Source organism: Microcaecilia unicolor, unplaced genomic scaffold (assembly GCF_901765095.1).
Source record: "Microcaecilia unicolor unplaced genomic scaffold, aMicUni1.1, whole genome shotgun sequence".
Lineage (NCBI taxonomy): Eukaryota > Metazoa > Chordata > Amphibia > Gymnophiona > Siphonopidae > Microcaecilia > Microcaecilia unicolor.
In genome coordinates, this window is record NW_021963195.1 from 27,334 (window position 1) to 47,017 (window position 19,684).

General features: G+C 41.7%; 1 protein-coding gene across 1 annotated transcript in view; it reads right to left on the reverse strand.

Moving 5' to 3' along the window:
- LOC115459062 (Werner syndrome ATP-dependent helicase-like) overlaps window positions 1–19,684 on the reverse strand; it is a gene marked incomplete at its 3' end in the record, with an annotated part of 59,016 nt that overhangs the window by 13,869 nt on the left and 25,463 nt on the right. Inside the window, exons 5-6 of the mRNA XM_030188926.1 lie at window positions 17,171–17,316; window positions 12,964–13,112 (exon numbers count right to left, since the gene is read on the reverse strand). Of these exons, the coding sequence (XP_030044786.1) occupies window positions 12,964–13,112; window positions 17,171–17,316 (295 nt within the window). The remainder of the gene's footprint in view (window positions 1–12,963; window positions 13,113–17,170; window positions 17,317–19,684) is intronic.

Sequence of the window (19,684 nt, forward strand, 5' to 3'; positions counted from 1 at the left end):
GGGATAGATGGCTAAGTGGGAGGCCAGTGAGGAGTAGGTTGCAGTAGTCAAGGCGAGAGGTAATGAGAGAGTGGATGAGAGTTCGGGTGGTGTGCTCAGAGAGGAAGGGGCGAATTTTGCTGATGTTATAGAGAAAGAAGCGACAGGTCTTGGCTGTCTGCTGGATATGCGCAGAGAAGGAGAGAGAGGAGTCGAAGATGACTCCGAGGTTGCGGGCAGATGAGACAGGGAGGATGAGGGTATTGTCAACTGAAATAGAGAATGGAGGGACAGGAGAAGTGGATTTGGGTGGAAAGACAATGAGCTCCGTCTTGGCCATATTCAGTTTTAGGTGGCGGTTGGAGATCCAGGCAGTAATGTCGGATAAGCAGGCCGATACTTTGGCCTGGGTTTCCGCAGTGATGTCTGGTGTGGAGAGATAAAACTGGGTGTCGTCAGCATGAGATGATATTGGAACTCATGAGATGAGATCAGCGAGCCCAGGGAAGAGGTGTAGATTGAGAAAAGAAGGGGTCCGAGGACAGATCCTTGAGCTATAACATTTCAATTTCTTTATTGTCCATACCAACCCAGAAAGTTATGTTCCCCTGCCAGCAGAAGGAGCCAGGGAAAAAGCTTGGAGCTCACCGGTTCCCTTATGGGGGTTTGGTGCTGCCTATAGCTCTTCAGTATTTCCAGCAGATTGAGGACGTGTTTTGAGCTGGTGCAGCAGGATCTGAATTTGTACTCCCAGGATAGCAGTTCTCCAATTACTCTTGTTCAGAAGCTTGGAGTCTCCCTAACCCCCCTCCTTTTTTTTTTTGCCACTAGGCCCCTTGGGTCTGAGTAAGCTACCCTCCCACCAAAGACCTTATTTTGCCCTGTCCATACAGAACAGAATCAAGTAATCTAAAGAAAGGGGAAAGGGAAATGGGACTTGATATACCGCCTTTCTGAGGTTTTTGCAACTACTTTCAAAGCGGTTTACTTATATTCAGGTACTTATTTTGTACTGGGGCAATGGAGGATTAAGTGACTTGCCCAGAGTCACAAGGAGCTGCAGTGGGAATCAAACTCAGTTCCCCAGGATCAAAGCTCACTGCACTAACCACTAGGCTACTCCTCCACTCCGCAAGAAAAGAAGACAGCTCCTTCTGTTTTTCTTCCCTCCACTTCCATACCCCAAGTGGGGGCCATTAGGTGGTTTGCCTCAAGAGCAAGGTCAGAGTTCCTCCCTTGCAGGAGCAGGTTGAAACCAGAAGCAACTGAGTTACCCTGTAAGTCATGCAAGGAATGTGGCTAAGTCCCACAGGAGTTATCAGGAAATGGGAACAGACAGAAGGGGAGACGTTTGCAATCTTAGGCCACAGTTTAAAAAAAGAAGCTTCTAAGGGCATTGAAGCAGGTTAGACGAGTTTGGGATGAAGTAGAAAGGCACTCCTGCAGTGGCTAGCATCACAGTTCTCCTCTAGGAACAACTAATAAATAAACTGAGTGCACATGGTATGGGCCCTAAAGTGACTGACTGGGTTAAGAACTGGTTGAGTGAAAGGCGACATAAGAACTGGTTGAGTGAAAGGCGACAGAGGGTAGTAGTAAATGGAGCTCAGTCTAAGGAAAGGGATGTTACCAGTAGTGTGATCAGTGGTGGGCCGGTTCTAACATTTTTTTTAAATGATATTGCTGAAGGGCTGTCTAGTAAGGTTTTCCTCTTTGCAGACAATGCCAAAATCTTCAATAGGGTAGACAACTCTGATGGTGTGAACAACATTAGGAAGCACCTAGCCAAGCTTGAAGAATGGTCCAGAATTTGGCAGCTAATAATTAATGCTAAATAAAATGCAGGGTCATGCATTTGGCCTGCAAAAACACAAGAGAATGGCACTGTTTAAGGGGGTGAAGAACTTCTGTGCAAGAAAGAGGAGTGGGACTTGGGTGTTATCATATGTGATGATCTTAAGAACTTTAGAGCAGCCCATACTGAGTCAGACCAATGGTCCATCTAGTCCAGAATCCTGCTTCCAAAAGTGGCCAAGCCAGGTCACCCAAAATGTGGCAACGTTCTATGTTACAAATGCCAGGGCAAGTAGTAGTTTCCCCCGTGTCTGTCTCAATAGCAGACAATAGACTTTTCCTCCAGGAACTTGTCCAAGCCTTTTTTAAACTCAGATACACTAACCACTGTTACCACATCCTCTGGCAAAGAGTTCCAGAGCTTAACTATTCGTTAAGTGAAAAAATGTTTCCTCCCATTTGTTTTAAAAGTATTTCCATGTAACTTTCTTGAGTGTCCCTAGTCTTTGTACTTTTGGAGCATGTAAAAAAATCAATTCACTTCTATTCATTCTACACCACTCAGGATTTTATAGACTTTAATCATATCTCCCTTAATCTGTCTCTTTTCCAAGGTGAAAAGTCCTAACCTCTTTAGCCTTTCCTCATATGAGAAGAGTTTCATCCCCTTTATCATTTTGGTCGCTCTTCTTAGAACATTTTCTAATTCCGCTATATCTTTTTTGAAATACAGCAACCAAGCAATTCTCAAGGTGCAGTCGTACCATGGAGCGATACAGAGGTAATATAGTATGTTTGGTCTTGTTCACCATCCCTTTCCTAATAATTCCTCACATCCTGTTTGCTTTTTTGGCTGCTGCCACACATTGAGCATAAGATTTCAGCGTATTATCTACAATGACACCTAGATCTTTTTCTTGGTTGCTTATTCCCAAGGTAGAACCTAGCATCAGGTAACTATGATTCGGATTATTCTTTCCAATGTGCAGCACCTTGCATTGTCCACAATAAATTTCATCTGCCATTTGGATGCCCAGCCTTACAGTTTCCTAAGGTCTTCCTGCAATATTTCACAGTCTGCATGTGTTTTAACAACCTTGAGTAGTTTTGCATCATCTGAAAAATTTAATCACCTCGATTTCCATATCATTTATAAATATGTTAAACAGCACCGGTCCCAGTACCAATCCCTGCAACACTCCACTGTTCACCCTCTTCCATTGAGAGAAATGACCATTTAACCCTACCCTCTGTTTTCTGTCCAATAACTAATTCCTAATCCACACCAGAATCTTGCCTCCTATCTCCTGACTCTTTAATTTTTTTCAGGAGTCTCTCACCTGAAAATCTAAATACACTACATCAACCGGCTCACCCTTATCCACATGTTTATTCGTGCCTTCAAAAAAATGACTCAAATTGGTGAGGCAAGACTTCCCTTGGCTGAACCCATGCTGACTGTCCCATTAGACCATGTTTGTCTATGTATTCTATAATTTTATTATTTATAATAGTTTCCACTATTTTGCCCAACACTGACATCAGGCTTACTAGTTTGTAATGTCCTAGATCACCCCTGGAACCCTTTTTTAAAAATTGGCATCACATTGGCCACCCTCCAATCTTCAGGTACTACGGATGATTTTAATGACAGGTTACATATTACTAACAGCTGATCAGCAATTTCATGCTTCAGAACTCTTGGATGTATGCCACTTGGTCCAGGTAATTTACTACTCTTTAATCTGTCAGTCTGGCTCAGAACAACTTCCAGGTTCACCAAGATTTCAGTTCCTCCACATCATTACCTTTGAAAACCATTTCCAGTACAGGCAGATCTCTTACATCTTCTTCCATGAAGACAGAAGAAAAGAATTCATTCAGTTTCTCCAATATGGCCTTGTCCTCCCCGAATGCCCTTTTTGCTCCTTCGTGATCTAATGTCCCACGGATTCCCTCACAGGCTTTCTGATTCTGATGTACCTGAAAAACTTGTTACTGTGAGTTTTAGCTTCTACAGCAAGTTTCTCTTTATATTCTCTTTTAGTCTTCTTTATTAATGCTTTGCATCTGACTTGCCAGTTCTTCATTTGGTTCCTTTTTCCATTTTTTGAAGGATAACTTTTTGGCTGTAATAGCCACTTTTACTTCACCTTTTAACCATGCTGGCTGTCGTTTTCTCTTCTTTCCATCTTTGCAAATATGTGGAATGCATCTGGTCTGGGCTTCCAAGATGGTATTTTTTAATAATGTCTTCACCTTAAGCAGTCGATCCTTTTAGCTTCTTTTTAACCATTTTCCTCATTTTATTATAGTCATCCTTTTGAAAATTAAATGCAGCTACAGTAGATTTCCTTTGAGGGTTCATCACAGATAGTAGCTCAAACTTGATCATGTTATGATCACTGTTTCCCAGGGGACCCAACACCGCCATCTCTCACACTATGCCCTGCATGCCACCAAGGACCAGATCCAAAATGGCTTCCCCTCTTGTCAGGTCCTGGACCAGTTGCTCCAAGAAGCAAGGCAGAAAAGGAGATGGTGAAAGCTAGAAAGATGTTTGGGTGCATAGGGAGAGGAATGGCCAATAAGATAAAGGAGGTAATGATGTCCTTTGAATTATGACTCTGGTAAGACCTTATTTAGAATATTGTGTACAATTCTGGAGTCCACATCTTCAAAAAAATAAATAACAGGATGGAGTCGGTCCAGAGGGTGGCTACCAAAATGGTCAGTGGTCTTTGTCATAAAGCATACAGGCTCAGACTTAAATACAGTGGGGGAAATAAGTATTTGATCCCTTGCTGATTTTGTAAGTTTGCCCACTGACAAAGACATGAGCAGCCCATAATTGAAGGGTAGGTTATTGGTAACAGTGAGAGATAGCACATCACAAATTAAATCCGGAAAATCACATTGTGGAAAGTATATGAATTTATTTGCATTCTGCAGAGGGAAATAAGTATTTGATCCCCCACCAACCAGTAAGAGATCTGGCCCCTACAGACCAGGTAGATGCTCCAAATCAACTCGTTACCTGCATGACAGACAGCTGTCGGCAATGGTCACCTGTATGAAAGACACCTGTCCACAGACTCAGTGAATCAGTCAGACTCTAACCTCTACAAAATGGCCAAGAGCAAGGAGCTGTCTAAGGATGTCAGGGACAAGATCATACACCTGCACAAGGCTGGAATGGGCTACAAAACCATCAGTAAGACGCTGGGCGAGAAGGAGACAACTGTTGGTGCCATAGTAAGAAAATGGAAGAAGTACAAAATGACTGTCAATCGACAAAGATCTGGGGCTCCACGCAAAATCTCACCTCGTGGGGTATCCTTGATCATGAGGAAGGTTAGAAATCAGCCTACAACTACAAGGGGGGAACTTGTCAATGATTTCAAGGCAGCTGGGACCACTGTCACCACGAAAACCATTGGTAACACATTACGACATAACGGATTGCAATCCTGCAGTGCCCGCAAGGTCCCCCTGCTCCGGAAGGCACATGTGACGGCCCGTCTGAAGTTTGCCAGTGAACACCTGGATGATGCCGAGAGTGATTGGGAGAAGGTGCTGTGGTCAGATGAGACAAAAATTGAGCTCTTTGGCATGAACTCAACTCGCCGTGTTTGGAGGAAGAGAAATGCTGCCTATGACCCAAAGAACACCGTCCCCACTGTCAAGCATGGAGGTGGAAATGTTATGTTTTGGGGGTGTTTCTCTGCTAAGGGCACAGGACTACTTCACCGCATCAATGTGAGAATGGATGGGGCCATGTACCGTACAATTCTGAGTGACAACCTCCTTCCCTCCGCCAGGGCCTTAAAAATGGGTCGTGGCTGGGTCTTCCAGCACGACAATGACCCAAAACATACAGCCAAGGCAACAAAGGAGTGGCTCAGGAAGAAGCACATTAGGGTCATGGAGTGGCCTAGCCAGTCACCAGACCTTAATCCCATTGAAAACTTATGGAGGGAGCTGAAGCTGCGAGTTGCAAAGCGACAGCCCAGAACTCTTAATGATTTAGAGATGATCTGCAAAGAGGAGTGGACCAAAATTCCTCCTGACATGTGTGCAAACCTCATCATCAACTACAGAAGACGTCTGACCGCTGTGCTTGCCAACAAGGGTTTTGCTACCAAGTATTAGGTCTTGTTTGCCAGAGGGATCAAATACTTATTTCCCTCTGCAGAATGCAAATAAATTCATATACTTTCCACAATGTGATTTTCCGGATTTAATTTGTGATGTGCTATCTCTCACTGTTACCAATAACCTACCCTTCAATTATGGGCTGCTCATGTCTTTGTCAGTGGGCAAACTTACAAAATCAGCAAGGGATCAAATACTTATTTCCCCCACTGTATCTCAATATGAACACTTTGGAAGAAAGGTGGGAGAGGGGAGATATGTTACAGATATTTAAAAACCTATATGGCATAAGCGCACAGAAGGCAAATCTCTTTCAATTAAAAGGAAGCTCTGGAATGAGGAGGCACTAGATGAAAGTGAAATTAGAAAAGGTACAGAGAAGGACGACAAAAATGATAAAAGGGATGGGACCACTCCCCTATGAGGAAAGGCTAAAGTGGCTAGGGCTCTTCAGCTTGGAGAAGAAACAGCTGAGGGAAGATATGATAGAGGTCTATAAAATAATGAGTGGAGTAGAATGGGTAAACCTGAATTACTTTCTGCTCTTTCCAAAAATACTAGGACTAGGGTGCACGCAATGAATCTACTAAGTAGTAAACTTAAAACTAATTGGAGAAAATATTTCTTCACTCAACATGTAATTAAACTCTGGACTTTGATGCCAGAGAATGTAGTAAAAGCAGTTAGCAAGGTTAAAAAAGGGTTTGCAAATCTTCCTAAAAGAAAAGTCCATAAGCCATTATTAAGATGGACTTGGGGAAAATCCACTGCTTATTTCTAGGATAAGCAGCATAAAATATATTGTACTGTTTTGGGATCTTGCCAGGTACTTGTAACCTGGATTGGCCACTGTTGGAATGCCAAAATGCAGTATGCTGAGCAAGAATTCTATAATGGAATCTGAGCTCAGATTCCATTATAGAATTCTTGCTCAGCATACTGCATTTTGGCAACTAAAGTTTGGAGCACTTTACACAATTGACCCCATAGTAATTTAGGTCCAAAAGCTAGGTTACAGCATTAGCTTCCTTCCAGTGCAGGACCAATTTTGCAGTATGACCTCCAACATCTACGGCAAGACTTGCTTTTGCATTCCCATTTTGGAGCCAAAGTTGCTACTGCCCCTTGAGCCAGGCCTGCCCATTAGGATCACCATTCCTCAGCCCAATATATCACTTGCAGCTTAATAATTTTCTCCTCAATAAACAAAATATCAATCCAAGAGGAATGTTCTAGGAATCTCTCTAAACAGCCCACACTTTTCTACAGTTCTCTTGACAGATTCCAAGCTGGCAAATTTGATTAGATAAATACACAGGTTTAGCTAAAGCCACAGTTAAGTCTCATACTCTAAATAATTCTAAATATGTAGTTTTATCCATCTCTACATCAACTGTTTTATTGACCTTAATTGATCAGAAACAGGAAACTAGGCCCAGAGTATATACAGTGCAGTGAGGTGGTAGGGGGAATCTCCTGGACTTCCCTTAGCTTAAGATTCCAAAGATCAAGTTTCAAGTATACTACACTGCCCTCCCTCAAATCAGGGACTCCTCCAAATTGTGTGTGTGTGGGGGGGGGGGGGAGGTACCCTGTCCAGTTTCTCCTAGATTCAACCTTCTTAGGTGGACTTGGATCAACAAACAAAATCAAAGATCCAAATCACTATAAAGAAGCAGTGATCGCACTAAGATATTGGATCCACCTTAGTGCTGTAAATTTCTTAAGATTCATATACCGAATGCAAGCAAAACCAAGGTCTAAAGGATGACTCACTGTGTGAGCAGGAGCTGAAATCTGCATGAAATACCAAAGTCTGACATGGCAATAAAAATTCAGTGGATTTCCCCTCGAGTACATTCTCTATCTCCATACAAATTAACATCTCCAACATGCGAAGATAAGGGGACAAGGTCACAAGGAAGTAACCAACCAATCCCAGAGAATAGATTTCTTTCTTTCAGCTCCCTTCCAAGGAGAGCAGTAGCTTTCCCAAGGTAATTGTTTATGGGCTTTTTCTCTAGGAGTCTGAACAAACCGTTTTTAAAACCAGAAATGCTACAATCTTTCACCACATCTTCTGATAACAAATTCCACCACTTGGTGAGTAAAAATCTCTTTTCAGTTTGTTGATATCTGCCACCAGTTAGTTTCATGGTGTGTTCACAGTCCTGGTAATAACTGTTCATTTAGCTATTCTAGCCTACTCATGATTTTATAAACCTCTCTATCATATCCCCTTCTCAGTCATCTCATCTCCAAACTTAAGAATTCTTATCTGTTCAGCTTCTCCTTTTCCATTTGTGCTATATCTTTTTTGAGAAGGGAAAAGCAGAGCTGAATGTAATACTCAAGTTGCAGTCACACCATGGATCAATCCACAAACATTATAAACGTTTGTTTTATGGCCGGTGACGTGACATCTAGAGCAGGAGTGGAGGCTGCTTGCTTGGCTCCGCCATCTCCCCATCAAATCGGATATATATCTAGTATGAGTTTTGCAAGAAACAGGAAAAGAACTCTGCCTTTAAGTTGTGCTAGGTGGCTTGAAGTGATGTACAGATTGAAGAATTCACTTATATTATGGCGTCAAGATTAACCCGTAGAGCACAGGAGAAAACAAGGGGAGCTAAAGCCAAGATGGCTGCTCAATCGGCCCTGCCGAGTCCTTCGGTTTATTCCTAATGGACTAAGGAAATTGTGAAAGAAGTGCGAGCTGTAGTGGAAGTGGCCTTGGATGCTTAGCAACATCGTGTGGGAGTACTGGAGACTGGGGCTCAGAATACGTGCTATGGATCAATTTTACCTCAACCTCCAACAGATGGAACACAAAGTGGAAGCTATAGAGGGCAGAGCCCAACGCAATAATTTGTGTTTGGTTGGCCTTTCTGCGTCCCTGAAGGATGCAGATCTGGTGAAGACTTTAGATATTTGGCTTCCACAATCTTTTAACTTGATACCTTTTGAAGACCCTTTTAAAAATTAAATGGGTCGGATAGGCTTTGGGACTGGTGGTCAGATACATCCTAGGGCGACTGTTCTTTGTGTTCCGCATCTAGTGCACAAATGTGCTATTCTGCAAGCCTTGTGTTGCTGGCAATGTTTGGACTATAATAACCAGAAAGTTTTGTGTTTTTAGGATTATACAGCTAAAGTGCATACTCAATGAAAAGCTTACACTCACTATGTACTGAGCTTTATGATTGGAAGATTTCACGTGCCTTATTATATCCAGCGTGACTTCATATTGCATCTGCTGGTAAACTCATTTTCTCACTTCAGTGAAGACAGCGAAGACTTTTATTCAACAATTCCCAGTCGACAGAGGACCTTAGTTATTATTATTATTATTTATTGCATTTGTACCCCACATTATCCCACCTATTTGCAGGCTCAATGTGGCTTACAGAGTGTTGTTATGACATAGTCATGACAGGATCTTAGATGGTTACTGCTGTATATTTTGAATTTTCCAGCAGTTTTTGTTGGCATAGAATGGTTTGTTATCTGCATTAGTTGGGAATACTTAGCCTAGTATGACAGGACACTTAAATTGGATTCTTACCTGTTTCTTGTATAAGATTGCTTTAACTACATACGGATATAAGGCATACCCCACAGACCCAATATAAACACCAAATGATGAAAGAAAACTTTCGAACAGGGAAACAAAGTCTTAACCCCTGACACTTGATCCTACCCTAGCAACTTGCCTGGGATGAACCATACCAAGTCTTATTAACTGTACTCCTATACTGTATTTGTTCTCGCCGGAGACCGTAACCACCTCTCCGGAACTATGTAAGCCACTTTCAGCCTACCAATAGGTGGGAAAAGGTGGGATACAAATGTAATAAATAAATAAATATACGGCTTAAAGTACTATTTTTATGATTATTTGGGGTTGGTTACGGTAGGTGGGGGAGGGCAGGGGTGTTCACATGTCAGATCCCATGGAATTTCAGATAGTAAATTTTGGATTAGGGTGGGGGTTGGAAGGGGAAGGGATAAAGGGAAGTTTGGGTCGGTTGGAGGTGGTGAATGGGAAGGAATATAGGGATGGTATGGGAGGATGGGGAGAAAAATGAAAATTTAGGACGACTGGAATTCTTTGTTTGTATTTGTTTTTCTTCACTCCTGTATTTGTCATCAATAAAACGGATATAACATAAATGTTTGTTTTATTGTCCCTTTTTGCCAATAATTCCTAACATTATGCTTGCTGTTTTGACCGCTGCCAACACACTACTTCAACGTATTATTCACAAAGAATATAAAATATTTTTCTGCTGTAGAGACTCCCTTTTATGGAACCTAGAACTATATACCTATATGAGGATTAATTTTCCCCCTAAGAGTTCCTTTTCACTTGTCCACATTAAATTTCAACTGTCATTTAGATACCAAACCCAAAGTCTCACAAAATCCTCCTGCGATCTCTCACAACTGGATAATTTACTTTGAATATTTTTATCATATGTAAATGTGATGTTACTCACTGTCCCCTTTTTCAGATCATTTATAAATATGTTATTTTTAAAAACAGCCCCAGTAGAGATCCCTGGGCACTACACTGACCATTTATTCCTATTCTATTTCATATCTTTTAGCCAGTTACCATGTGTTAGTTGTGTCCAGTTGCAAGCTGATTATGGCAGAGGTTGCATGATAGAATATGTGCTACTCTCTGGACCACTACTACATTTGGCCCCTTTTCTAGTTCTTAGGGGATTGGCAGGATGTTGTATTGTGAGGGGTCGACAGTAACTTGCAGGCTGCTTGCTGCATGAGGCCAAACACACTACTGCTAGATTTTGGAAGGGTACCCCATCCCTTAGCTCACTGGTTTTCCCAGGTACTGGATATAGCAATAATTGAAAAGTTGTCTTATACTCTAAAGGGAAAACTTGATATATATAATAAAGGTGCGGTCAAAGTATTTGAAATTTCAGGAGGCCTGTGCACATTGAGGCTAGCATTTTGACATAATGTAACCCACTGCATAAGTCTAGATGCAAAAGTATGTATCTTCTATGATAAGGTTTCTTCACTTTCTTGATGTAAAATGTTGTACCTACCTCATTAAATGGTTTAAAAAATGCCTTCTGAAAATACACATAAACATATGAATAAGGGCAAACCTGTCGATATTGCATATTAGTAACTTAAAAAAAAAAAAAGAAACAGATTAGTAAAGCAAAACATCCCTTTGCTAAATGCATATAGGCTCTACAACAATAAGCCATGTTTATCCATATGGCCAGTAGTTTTGTTTTTCAGAATAGCTTCTACCATTTTGTCCAGCACTAATGTCAAACTCACTAGTCTATTTTCCCAGATTTGCTTGGTATTTTGGATCGCGTAGTTTTGGTTTTCTGCATTTTTAATAGAAATCAAACAAAATAAAACATGGAAAAGAAAATAAGATGATACCTTTTTTATTGGACATAACTTAATACATTTCTTGATTAGCTTTCGAAGGTTGCCCTTCTTCGTCAGATCGGAAATAAGCAAATGTGCTAGCTGACAGTGTATATAAGTGAAAACATTCAAGCATTACTATGACAGTCTGACAGGGTGGGAGGATGGGGTGGGTCGGAGGTATGCATGGGGACATCAAAGCATATCATTGATATTCTAACAGGATGGGTGTGGGTAGGTGAGGGGTTAGAATATCAATGATATGCTTTGATGTCCCCATGCATACCTCCGACCCACCCCCATCCTCCCACCCTGTCAGACTGTCATAGTAATGCTTTAATGTTTTCACTTATATACACTGTCAGCTAGCACATTTGCTTATTTCCGATCTGACGAAGAAGGGCAACCATCGAAAGCTAATCAAGAAATGTATTAAGTTATGTCCAATAAAAAAGGTATCATCTTATTTTCTTTTCCATGTTTTATTTTGTTTGATTTCTATTGATAACCTTAAGAGTGGACTAACACGGCTACCACACTCCTCTGCATTTTTAACAAACCAGCATTTCACATTTAAAATGAATGGTGAAACTTTCATCAGTTTGGTCACCAAGCTGTGATGTGCCACAAGGCTCCTCACTTTCTCCAATTCTTTTTAACATTTTTTTTTCTTAGTTCTGGGAACAGAACTAACGCAATTTACATTTACACAGATGATGTAAAAATTGTTTTCCCTGTCTTGTATCAATTTCTAAGCTTTTTGAGTTTATGAGCTTTACTTTAAATATATTTTAGCTTAGCTAACCAGCCATTCTCTCATACTGAACACTGAAAAAACTTTACTTTGGAAGGGAAGAAAAGCCCTCTACCCCCTAATGGTCCTACTTAATCCCCTCCAGAATTCTGCTCATAGTTTAGGGGTGTGGCCAAAGAAGTAGGTTTTTAAATCTCAGCAAAGAGGGCTCTGAGCGGATGTGGTTAGGGAGAGAGTTCCATAACAAAGAAACTAATATTTTAAAAAAGCAGTTTCTCTGGCGGCAACCCAGCAGGCTTTTGATACAGGAGGAACTGCAGAGATGTCAGGTAGAGGTTGACGCCTGATTCACTTCTACCTCATTTGACCTCAACACAATCTTGTATTTGTTATCAACCGAAATGGCAAACGCCTTTACAGTACTTTGTAAGCCACATTGGGCCTGCAAATAGGTGGGAAAATATGGGATATAAATGTAACAAATAAATAAAAATCCTCAAAGTCTTATAAGCCACAACCAGAATTTTGAATGTAATTCTATAACTAATAGGAAGCCAATGGCAGTCAAGCGATCATAGTAACCTGTGTAGTGCAGAACACAGATGGCTGGACAAACTGGAGCCGACAATGACTCCAGTCTCCCCAATCAAGTGCAAGAATTTATACCAGCTCTATGGCTGGCGTAAGTGCTTGCATTTATAAGTAAGTGCACGGTTTCCTTCATAGAATAGATTCCAAATAGGCTCCTTTTAAGAACCTAGATATAGGCACCAAAACAACAAATATATCTGCATATGTTACAGTATTAAAGGAAAAAAGAAAGAAGTAGAAATCAAAGAGCAGAAAGGATGGACTTTTACTTTCTGATTTGCAATATCAGCCAGTTCCACAAAACCTCTCAGCTTAATGTCAAAGTCGTTCATCAGCTTCCACTGATCACCTCCAATTCCTACTCCTGTCTTTTTAATTGTCTCATCTTCCAAAAGCAATTTCAGTCCTTTGGGAAAGCCTAAAAAAAAAAAAAAAAAAAAGGTTATTTTACATGTTAAGCTTGATCTCTGTCTGAGCAGAGTATTAGCTCAGTCAAGTACCACCGTCAAGTCACTGGGTAGATTAGCTAATGTATTTCACTTTAACCAGGGCACTTTTTTAAAACTGAATTTCTTTTTTTATGGTAATGGCTTTTAATGCAGATTAAATTCTAATATAATAAAACACACCGTGAACGTTCTAATGAGGACAACATTCTGAAGTCACTAAAACACTCCCTGAAGGGTTCGTGGCGTTCGTGGTGTGAAACCAGCCAGGCTGCCAGCCGTCTCTGCCCCGCCCTCGCGTCAAACGTCATGACGTCGACGGCGCAAAAAAAAACGCAGCGTCAGGGAAGGAGGCGGCGCTCCCGACGTCTCTAGCCTTCCCTTCGCTGTGTTCCGCCTTCTTCTGACGTCAAGGATGACGTCAGAAGAAGGCGGAACACAACGAAGGGAAGGCTAGACGTCGGGAGCGCCGCCTCCTTCCCTGACGCTGCGCTGCCGGAACCGCCGCCACGGAGGTAAATTAAAAAAAAAAAAAAAGGGATGTAGGGGGAAGAGAAGAGGGTGGGCAGTTGAACAATGGGAGCGGGAGAGCAGAGGAGAAACGACAGCAAGGATGCGAAGGGGGGGGGAAGAAGGGGGCGGGACATGCTGGGACATGGGAGACAGAAGAGCTTGGATGCGAGGGGGGGTCATGGAAGGGAGAGAGGGGAATTGCTGGAAAAGGATGAATGGAGGGGGCAGGGGACAGAGAAGCATGGATGGGCATGGATTGAGATGGCAGGGCTCAGGGTGAGAGGGGAATTGCTGTAAAAAGGATGAATGGAGGGAGCAGGGGACAGAGAAGCATGGATGGGCATGGATTGAGATGGCAGGGCTCAGGGAGAGAGGGCAATTGCTGGAAAATGATGAATGGAGGGGGCAAGGGACAGAGAAGCATGGATGGGCATGGACTGAGATGGCAGGGCTCAGGGTGAGAGGGGAATTGATGGAAAATGATGAATGGAGGGGGCAGGGGACAGAGAAGCATGGATGGGTATGGATTGAGATGGCAGGGCTCAGGGACAGAGGGGAATTGCTGGAAAAGGATGAATGGAGGGGGCAGGGGACAGAGAAGCATGGATGGGTATGGATTGAGATGGCAGGGCTCAGGGACAGAGGGGAATTGCTGTAAAAAGGATGAATGGCGGGGGCAGGGGACAGAGAAGCATGGATGGGCATGGATTGAGATGGCAGGGCTCAGGGAGAGAGGGCAATTGCTGGAAAATGATGAATGGAGGGGGCAGGGGACAGAGAAGCATGGATGGGTATGGATTGAGATGGCAGGGCTCAGGGACAGAGGGGAATTGCTGGAAAAGGATGAATGGAGGGGGCAGGGGACAGAGAAGCATGGATGGGCATGGATTGAGATGGCAGGGCTCAGGGAGAGAGGGGAATTGCTGGAAAAGGATGAATGGAGGGGGCAGGGGACAGATGGGCATGGATTGGGAGGGCAAGGCTCACACTCTCTCTCATATACAATGTCTTTCTGACTCTCACTCTCACACACTCTGTCTCACAATGTATCACATTCACTCTCTATGTGCCACACAGTCACTCACACACTCGCTTGGTCTCATACACTCACTCTCACAGAGAATCTGTGTCTCACACACACTCTCTCTCTCGCACACACACACACACTCTCACACTGTGTCTCACATACACACTTGCACACACTCTCATTCTCACACACACACTCTCACACACACACACTCACACTTTCACTCTGACTCTCACACAGTCACTCTCACATACACTCTCCCAAACATACACACTCCGAGGAAAACCTTGCTAGCGCCCGTTTCATTTGTGTGAGAAACGGGCCTTTTTTACTAGTATTTATATAAAAAGGCAACTATTATAACACATTTGAGAAATTATGATCAGAAACAAGTGGGGGGGGGGATTATGAATAAAGAACCACCTAATTATTCTTAGTTCTGGGTTGGGAGGGGGGTGGCCTGCAGAATCTAGTAAAATGAGCTTTGCCTAGCTGTAGATGTAACATCACCACATAGAACTGTATAGCACTACTATATAGTGTTACAATATATAGTACTACCATGCAGAGTCTGGCTAATTAAAATTTCTTTGCAAGTGCCTTGCACTACAGACTACAGACATGGTGTAAGCTCATAATGGCTTGGCAAGATTTTGCCAAGGTCTGCAGGAAAGTCCCCCGCTAACTTGGCTGATGCAATAGGTGGGCAGTTGTGACAACATCTGCGTACTGTTTATCGAAACAATGATTGCTGACCAAACTGATCCTTCAGAATGACGCAAAAGGAACAGTGTTGTGGTTCTTCAAGTCATAATATCTGAAACAAACAAGACTGTGATAAACCATTGGAGTCACTTTCACCCAAGAACTGAACATAAGCAGCATCTTGGGAAACAAGAAGTTATCTGCAGAGGTTATCTGAAGATCTACAGATCCGGTGAGCAGATGACAACTAGACTCCCAGATCCGAGCTGCTCGTGCCTCAGAGACCAACCCAGCTCATAAAACTACGGCACTGCCCTGCATCTTCTCCAAGAAGATGCACAAATACCAGACTTAGATTGCTGCACAGCTCCTCAGTCAGCATTCCTACTCTGGCATCTGAGGGAGGACCCACTGGCCAGGATGTAACTGTTCTTATTTTGTAGTGCTAGGCAAGATAGGTGGCCCAAACAATTACTGGGCCTAGGGTATAAGGTGTGTGTTCTCTTTTGGCTATCTCATAAGTGCTCATTACTTTTTCTTAATTAATTTAGCATTTGTGCATTATTCTCACATTTATATCATTTTACCTGCTGCTCATTAAATAAACAAGCTAATTTTATAATATTTGAGTCTTATGTCCATTAATGGTCAGTATAATTGGGGCTGTGGACTTGGATCCATAGATAAAGGAACATATAATTGTTTTTCTAAATATCAGAGTGCTAATTTATCCTAAGAGTTCACGTTCCTGATTGCACCATACTCGATGTGACCTGCGTTGCCCACACATAGCCATCCCCAGGCCTACCTTAAAACTTGTCCTGACAATGACTGACTTCTAGATGTTGTCAGTGGCTGTCCTGCCTACGTGAAAACAGGAAGTTGCATCAGTGGTCAGCCAAGGGCAGTGTGTGTGAATCACTACTGCAGTGGCACAGCTGGTGACCGCTAAGATTTCCAGATTTCAGTGTCAGGTCAAGTTAGGTAGACCGGGGAGGAAAGGACAGGGGGTGGGGATGGAGGCAGAGATGCTGGATCATGGGCGGGGAGATAAGGACTGTGTGAAATTTGCTTTACGGCAGTCTAAAACTGTTGCACTGCAGTATAAGAAAAAATGTGCCGCTATGCGGCTGCACAGCTTAGAGGGAACACTGGTAGCGGCTCATGAAACAGGACACATAGTGCTACAGCCTGGGTAAACAGCAGCATTTTGTGAGCCTCATAATTTTGATGCTCCAAGAATTTTGTCATTCCCCTTCACCCTCCTTTTCCCATAAAAAGCAGCCCCGAACAAAAGTACCCAGCTGTGTGGCAATGCAACTCCTTCTCCAGACCCAAAGGATCTCCTGGGCAAAGGACTAAAAAAAAAAATCTGTTCGTATCTACCCTTTGCAGAAGGGGCACATAAACTCTACTAGCCTCTAAATAGTCGTCCTGCACTTCTACCTTTTCTTTCTAAAAACAGCATTAAATTGATAAATAATCAAATACAAAGAAAAGTTTCAATTATTTTGGAAAGCAAGTGGTATTTTTACAAATTGGCTCTTTAAGGCCCTACTCAAATTTCAAAAACATTTCATGGATTCACAACACTGTGCAAAGGGACAGAACACTAATTAACCGCAGATTTAAACAGTGATCAGATAAAAGTAGGTCCCCGTATCTATCAATATCACATGTGAAGCTATCACTTGTCCCAGTTCAGTTTATAAATGAACACATTCTTCTGACTTCATATTTTCACAATTTTAACAGTTTAGAAAAAATAAAAAGCAGTGTACAAACCTGTCATGGATGAGATATGAAATAAGTAACATTTCTCCTCAGAAACACACAGCTGGACCAGGGCAACCTTTTTTACATTCCCTTTTAAATAAGCTGGAGGCCATTCAATGTCAAACCCTATCACTGCTTCTTCAGACAAGCTTACTCTGCAATGAAAAGAACACATTCTTTAAAAAAATAAAATAAAATCACAAAGTAATTGGGAGTAAATATCACTAGGAGCAAGAAATTATAACAACAAGCAAGAAGTGAAGAGACTGCAAAGCATACACAAAAAACTAGCTTTACAGTTGCCAGAATGATAGCAAAACGGGTAATGAAATGTTATAAGTCGTAACGGAAGCTGGGTCTTTTGGCTGAAATACAATGATAAAAATAACTAGAAGCTGGGTTTGTCTTGCAGGCTGCAAGTACACTAAGAACTAGATTTCTCATACACAATCAGCCTTTCAAATTACTTTGGTAAATAGTTTATTAACAATGCTCACTTTAGTGCTGTGCAAAGTCGAGACTACAGCTCTAATGCAGGTACTGCCAAAACATGGCCACATCAGGTCTCTGTTCATCGAATAAATTTATTTTGGTACACCATTTTATTTTATTTTATTTTATTTATGCATTCTTGTATCCCACTATTATCCAAAAACAAGTTTCGGTTCAAAGTGGATTGCAATTTATATTTTGGTGGAGTTGCAATGTGGAGAGGGCATCTATAGTTCGTGTGGTTGTTCATAGCGTTTTTGAAGAGATAATCTGAAGTGGAAAAAGTAGTGGTAGCTTTTGTATTCAACTGTAGAGTTTTGGTGATATTCATTCATATAGTTCTTGAAGACGTAGATTTGAAAAGAAGGCGACAATATCTTTGTGATTAGCTGAATAATTTTTTTGAAGTGGTAAGTTTTCCTTTCTTTTCTGAATTGGAGGAGATTTGTGATGCTTCTTATGGTTTTTGGTATTGAGTTCCACCATTTGGAACCCAGCTAGCTAAATCCTGCTGTGTAGATAGTTTTGTAGATGGTGTTTTTGCAAATAGGTAGATGTAGGAGTAGATAGTTTCTGTTTTCTGGGCTGGCATTTCTTGAGGATAGTTTAATCATTTTAAGCATATATTCGGGTACTGTTCTGAATAGTATCTTGAAGATTAGGGTGCTCGCTTTGAAAATATTCTTGCCTTGACTGGTAGTCAATGTAGTATTTCAAGCAGTGAGGTTGCTCTTTCATATTTCAATTTCTTGAAAATTAGTCTTGCTACCGTGTTTTGGACTGTTTGCAGCGATTTTACTGTTTTTTCCTCGCACCCTATGTATGCTGCATTGCAGTAGTCTAGTTGCGATAGTATTGTTGATTGGACCAATATCCAGAAAGTGATGTCGCATCTTTTCCTTTCTCTATCAGCTATTTAACCTGGACTCTTTGTGCCAGGTCATTCTATTGATCATTGCTCCTGGTTCACCTCTTTATTGGATTGATTTCTTCCAAAGTATACATCTTAGAAACAAAGTCTGGCACTTGTGCATTTGTTTGAAATTACCTAGGAAACGTCAAAACAACACATCCCATATTGTTGGTGAACAAAAACGAGCGTAAAAAACACATGTGCTCTCTTCTGGGAAAAATGTGCATTCTACCTGGATAGTGCTTGCATGTGTGCACTGTTGGGGAAAGAGTGCACTTTTCACTCCTGAAAACAACATGGAATGAAACAAAACCTTTCCATCTGCACACCTCTACTGAAAATAGATCAGGTATTTAAGTGCCTAACTTGCATACATTTAAAGACTCAGCTTTTATTTTCAATACCAGACCCTTTGTTCCTAAGGCTGCTGGGCCCCATCAAAGTGAACATTAACATTCCCAAGTACAATCATATTAACATAGTAGATGATGGCAGACAAAGACCTGTATAGTCCATCCAGTCCGCCCAACAAATTAAACTCAATCTCCCAAAATACCTGAAACACATTCATTATTTGCACCATCGAAGAATTTCGTGCTCTATAAACCAATAAAATTCCCAACCTCTCCTTCACTACATGCTTCACAACCTCAGCCATGTCTTTAAAAGAAACTCAACACCCTCTCTTCCACCACAATTCTCAGCCCTATGTACTCCTCACCAAACATAGCCCTCTAAGCACATCTGACTCTCACTCATCAGTTCTCCCTCCTGCAACCATGTCTCTGTAATACAGACTATCCCCCAACTATATTCCCACAAAAAAAAAAAAAAACGGTACTTGATAAATAAAATGTTATAGAAATAAAGAATACAGAAGTATATATTTTTTTAAATGTCTAAAAAGAGCATGGAGGATGTAAGGTACCGCCAAAAAGGCACCAAAACAGAATATCTGAAGAAGGACTTTAAAACTAATCTGATGGCATTTTCATTATATAGGGAAAGGGAATTGGGACTTGATATACCAGCTTTCTGTGGTTTTTGCAACTACATTCAAAGCGGTTTACATATTCAGGTACTTTTTTGTACCAGGGGCAATGGAGGGTTAAGTGACT